The sequence below is a fragment of the Olea europaea genome, chromosome 18, assembly GCF_002742605.1.
Source record: "Olea europaea var. sylvestris chromosome 18, O_europaea_v1, whole genome shotgun sequence".
Lineage (NCBI taxonomy): Eukaryota > Viridiplantae > Streptophyta > Magnoliopsida > Lamiales > Oleaceae > Olea > Olea europaea.
In genome coordinates, this window is record NC_036254.1 from 19631943 (window position 1) to 19638043 (window position 6101).

General features: G+C 32.3%; 1 protein-coding gene across 2 annotated transcripts in view; it reads left to right on the forward strand.

Annotated features, from left to right (window-relative positions):
* The first annotated feature begins 2280 nt into the window (after positions 1-2280).
* Positions 2281-6101, forward strand: part of LOC111367694 (WD-40 repeat-containing protein MSI4-like) — an 11283-nt gene continuing 7462 nt past the window's right edge. The window contains exons 1-2 of one of the 2 annotated variants that reach the window (XM_022988695.1): positions 2281-2614; positions 3289-3472. In XM_022988695.1, coding sequence (XP_022844463.1) covers positions 3386-3472 — 87 coding nt within the window. In that variant the 5' untranslated portion in view covers positions 2281-2614; positions 3289-3385. The remainder of the gene's footprint in view (positions 2615-3288; positions 3473-6101) is intronic. The other variant, XM_022988694.1, reaches the window with a different exon arrangement.

Consider the following 6101-nt stretch of genomic DNA (forward strand, 5'->3'; position numbering starts at 1 on the left):
AATAATAATAATAATAATAATAATAATCTATGATTGGTTGTTGTGTCCCATAAAAAAGATTAAACATTATTCCGATCAAAAGAGAGCAATTCATAATTGAGACTTGAAGAGTAAAAAGTTCTCATACATATATTTCCTTCATTTGGTCTAAAACTCTTATCGAAAAATATCAACTAACAAAAATATATATTATGGACAATAAAATGTTCTATAATTATGTATTTGATTAATAAAAGATTTAAAGATTACAATTATTGATTGAATTTATTATTTTTAATAGATTTTTTTAAAAATAAAATATTATTTTTAATATGTAATATTAGGTTTGAAAAAATTTAACTGTGTTAGTAATAATTGTATTAAGTGGAAATTAATTGACTTAATTTTAGAAAGCAATAATACTTATTAATTATCTTATCTAGGACTGAGAACTCGATTGTTTTTTCCCCAACACTTGTTTCTGATCCTGTTTTGGAGTCTTAAGTCGGTTGATGCGCCTGCTAAGAAAGCAGATTCCTTTTATTATGGAATAACTTTTTTATTTCTATCCTTGATTTGGAAGCTTGACAGCATCCTTGTCCTTGACAGTTGGATTAGCCGAGCCAAGGACTTTGTGAAACTGATTTGAATTCGAATCCATTCGAGCTCGATGCGAGTATAGAATGACCCACATTGGCAAGCCGGAGGTCCGATCATTTCTAACAAACTTGCCACAAAGCGGGGTCCTAAAAACAACGAGTGACCTATTAGTGGAAAAAAGGGGTCTCGTCAGCATCCGTTTCACTTGGTTGAGTAAGTAGGCTGATCAGTCCCGCGCAACCATGATAGGGATTCGGGAATAAATAGAATATTAAGGATATTGTTGATCGTAAATATAAAATGTAAAAGTAAAATGCGAAATCGAATGTTTATCACATATTCACGATTGTGTTATTAAAAATGACTTTTTGTCTCATAATTTATCAAAATGATGTAAATTAATGGTGATTAAAAAGTGAGTTATTAGAAAATGAATATTCATCTAATACTTATCAAATGAATGTTAGTTAATGAGGAATTTTTTTTTTTTTTTACTGTTATGTTTTATTTACAATGGATTTTTTAGGATTGCAATATCCTTTTAATATGTAATATTAGGTTTAAAAATTTTAATTGTGTATATAATTTTATTATTTCTATAAATTTTATATATTAATATTAATAAATCTAATAGTCAATGCCATTCCATGTTAATTATATATATATATAGTATTGTTATAATTTTTATTTTGTTTTTATATAAGTTTTTATCAATTTTATACTGGTATTTAGTAATAAAAATGTTTAGTGAAAATTAATTACTTAATTTTAAAAATAAATAATTTTAATTTTAATAATAATTGTATTTAGTTGAAATAAATTTAATTTTAAGTGTATTATTGACATAAACATAAAAATGTAAGATTAAAATGGAAAATTGAAGATATAATGATAAAAGGGGGACGTTGGACTTATAGTTAAATTTGCGAGGATAAAATTGGCAATCAAAAGTTTCTCTCAAATCCCTCATTTTATATATTGTAGATGTAGATTGTCTATTTGGTATGGTTAAGTAATTTACATTCTCATTCATCACGTTTGGATTTGGTCGAGTGATTCATATTTTTTTGGACAGTTAATGTCCACGATCATGTCATCTAACTATACAAGCGTGCATACTCCTTTGTTATGGGGACATTGATCAAAAGTTCGAGTACAATTCAAGTATCATATGTATCTCGACGAATACATTACTTAATTATTCCTCTGATCCAAAACACATATTTGCCATTCATATAGACGGCATCAATTTCAAGTGCAAATGGTTAAATATTATTATTTTGTATTTCAAGTGTATTCAACCGAGATTTTAATGAATTTTAAAAGTCACAAGTGTCTCAATTAAGATTTTAATGAATCTTATTCTCAATAAATTCTTTTGAAACCTCATAATTTTTAATGAGATTTTTAAGAATTCTATGAAAATTTATTTGAATTTATGAAACTCAAAAATTTATAATTTTGAAGAAGTAATTAAAATTATGTTTGTAGTGTAAATATTGACTTTTGAACAATTGTGAACCATTTATCATTACGATTAGGACCATGTTCGGTGTACACAATAGTATACACACGACTTTACACCTCCTTATATGGAAGGAGATTCACACGTAATAAAATATTCGTGGATCCCTCGTTCATGTGAGGGGTGTAGACCCCTCCTCCATGTAAGGAGGTGTAAAGTCGTCTGTACACGTTCATTTTGCTTATTCAAATGCGTACAGATGGAAATGTCATGTTTACAAATGGAGTGTGATAATGACACTTGGCAATTGGCATTCCTTCGTCTTAAGCCCTGGCCCCAAGAGCCGTACAAAACCCAACCACAGGCACAGATTTCCCCGCAAATTACCGTGATATCGAACCGACATTGACAAGAGCGAGCAGAGAGAATGAAGGAGAGAGCAGGAGGAACAGGATCGGCGTCATCGGAGGCTTCAGTGGAGGAGCGGTATGCACAGTGGAAATCACTGGTCCCTATTCTTTACGACTGGCTTGCAAATCACAACCTTGTTTGGCCCTCGCTTTCTTGTCGGTAGGTTTTTCGCTCTCTTTCTCTATAGGGTTTGTGGGATTCTTATATGAAATTATATATATGTACGTATTCCTGCATAATATTTTTTTTTTTTTAATTTTGATTTTACTTTTCTGATTGATGTTTTAAACTTGGTTTCACATCTAGTTATTACTGCGAAAAATGCTAGGGTAGCAAGGGGAAGGCACATTTTTGCATGCTGCATTGTGTTTTCTTTATAACCTCCGTCACCTCCTCTGGAGAAAAAGAAAAAAAAATTGAAAGTACATTCATTAGCTTTAAACTAGATTAATTATTTAATTACAGAAAATTTTAGGATGAAAGGGGGAAGAAGTAGATCGTACCTTGTCTTTCTTGAGAGTTTAATGGTTCTGAGTCTGATTACTCATCTAATTGTTAAGGAACTGTGGGTAAATTGAAAATATTCACCTCCTATGGAGCTTACTAAAGCAATTAGAAAATAGGATGATTGGGAGAGGGCTACTTACAAAGGAAAAGATCAACTTTTTACTCTACTTACTCTGAGAGGGCTGAAATCGCTTGTGAAAGTGGAGGGATTTACTGGTTTTCACACAAAAGCCCGGATTGAGGAAATATCTACTTCCTGTACTGTATCTTTATTTTCCTTTGCTTCTTACTTTGATTTCAATGCATTTTATTTGGTATAAAAACAGCATGTTGCTGGGAGCTGAGGCAATTAAGAGGAAAAAGGGAAGAAATAGAGTCTTCACTGTTGTAACTTATGTTAACTTATTTATGCTCTATATATAGATGCTTACCTTTTTGTATCACAGATGGGGTCCGCAACTAGAACAAGCTACTTACAAGAACCGTCAGCGCCTTTACCTTTCTGAACAGGCAAGTCATTAATCTTCAATTACCTAAATTATGTAGTAGCTAGGATTTCTCTGGGTTAATTAGTTAAACAATACCACTGTCTAGAAGAAAACAGTTTCATTGTCGTACTTGATGGAGTAGAATCAGGTGTACTTGAGTCTTGGACTTGGATCTTGTTTAATGAAAATTTTTACATCAATGTGTTCTACGGGTAAAATAAAAGCTGAAAGTCAAATTGCTCAACAGAATTTCTGCTGATCACTATTTTTTGATAATTGCACAAGTTCTATCTCCATATGTAAATTAAACAATCTCATTATTCTCTCTCTCTCTTTGTTTCCTTAAAAGAATGTAATGTTTGGGCAGTTTGGATACACGCGCGCGCACATTCATTTCAGAGAAAAAAGGAGGATGGGAGTACTTCTTTAAACAAATGATAAATGTGAGAAACTTGGATGGTGGAATATATGTTAGATTCTGTTTTTAATGAGCTTTGGCCCTAAAATGGTACTGGATGCTGCAAGCATGCCCTTTATCCCGTAGTTATAAACCGTGATGCACCGACATGATTCGACATGCCCTCGACATGCATTGGATATGCCATGTCACGTGGTGTATACTTTTTCTGAGAGGATTTTATGAAGTCAGACTTTGCTGACACGTCATGCACATGTGGTTGAAACACTGCCAACACATAATACGTAGCTAAAAACAAAAAAGTGGAGTTGTCTTCCTCAAACAGTTGCACAACAACGGGTGGGTGAGGGAATTAGAAAGGTTGGCAGAGGCAGCACCGTGGGTGGAGTGACCGATGGTAGAATGCCATCTTGGGTGAACTGGTGGAGTGAATGTGTGTGACACTGCAGTGCAAAGATGAAAGTGAAACCCTAATGTGCCTTTTTTTTTTCAGCAACTTAAAATGATGTTCACTTTGTAAAAGAAGAGCACGTGAGTTATAAAGAAGTGTAAGTCAATTTTGGGCCCAAAGTTGAGCTAAAAATGTTTCTATGAACTGACAGCTTTCATTTTCAAAAGTTCAAAAATTAAAATTTACGATTTAGTCCCTACTAAAATAATTTAAAGCTCAAGAAACCTAAGAAGTACCGATACTTGTAAACTTGTTACGTACCCGTATCCAATACATCGATACTCTCCGATACCCTTTGATACGTATCGGATACTTTTTTTTAATTATTTTATATATTTTTACGTATCTGATACGTACCCCATACGTATTTTTTGTATGATTTTTGATACGTATCCGATACTTCATGATTAAAATGCACCTTCACTACAAAATATTGTTTTGAAACTTCTTGTGCAACCTCCTTCATCTAGTGCCATAGTCTTTTGTACACTTTACGACAAGGAATAAAATAATTCTACAACAAGTTGAAGAATTGGTTTTCATTCATTGTAATTTGCGTCTTTTATAAAAAAAATAGATCTTTATTCAAAAGGAGAATCCAAAATGTGGGATATTGTTGGAAACTCTTTTGATACTCTTGAAGGTGAGACTGCTTGAGGTTGCTAATCTATCATTAAATGAGTCAGAGTTGAAGATTGTTATTTTTAATAACAATGAAGAAATTGTTGTTGATGTTGAAGGAAATGAAATTTCTATAATTAATTATTAAGATAAATTGCTTTGGTATTTTATTTCTTTTCATTATCATGCTTCTGTATTAATTTTTTTTAATATTAATAAATTTATGTTGAAATTTATAACACGTATCCGCCTATCCTAAGTTTTTCAAAAAATTTGTATCGGCGTATCCGTATCGTACCCGAATTACGTATCCGTATCTGTACTTCTTAGCAAGAAACACCAAATGTATCGCTACATGGCGCTTCTATTCATTTGATTATTGATTGCACCTATGCAATTTAAAAGATAAGAAACTCTAAAGAATATTCTACATTGTAATCATTAAAACTAAAATATGAAAAAAATACTCTTTCCGATCCCTCAAAGATGAGCTTGCTTACTATTTTCATTTATATTAAATTATAAGTCACTTTCCTTGTTGAGAGTATAATTGATTTCTTAATTTTCTATTTTCTAATATAACTATATTTAATGTGCCTTATTATTTACAAATATGAACTACTTCTATTTAAACCAATATTCAATATAGGAGCATATTAGGATAATGTAAGTAAAATTTATAATTCCAATTATATTAATTAGATATTTTTTATCTGTGTGAGAATGGAAGCAAGCCTATCTTTGTGGGGATGGAAGGAGTAATTATTATTTTAATCAATGTGTCCTGATGCATTGTGTCCTACTTTTTTTGAAAAATTATGTGTTCGCATATGGTTGTTGGTGCTTCATAGGTTTTAAGTTGCTTTCAAATGGAACACAAATTTTATGGATATATGCAATTAAAACTTCACTTCTATGAGGTCCTCAATTGGTCCTTGTTACTCTTTGGGACACAGCAGGAGCAGCTGGTAGTGCTTGGTACGCAGATTGAGACTTTATACTTTCTTGTTTGAATTTGACACAATCTTCCATTGCTTTGATCCATTGAGAGCGAGAGCCCTTTTACACTTGCTAGTTGTCCTTCCCTATAAGGCTCTTTCAACCCATTCATAGGGCTGGTTCACCATGGTGTTCGAGCACCCCCCCCCCCCCCCCCCCCCC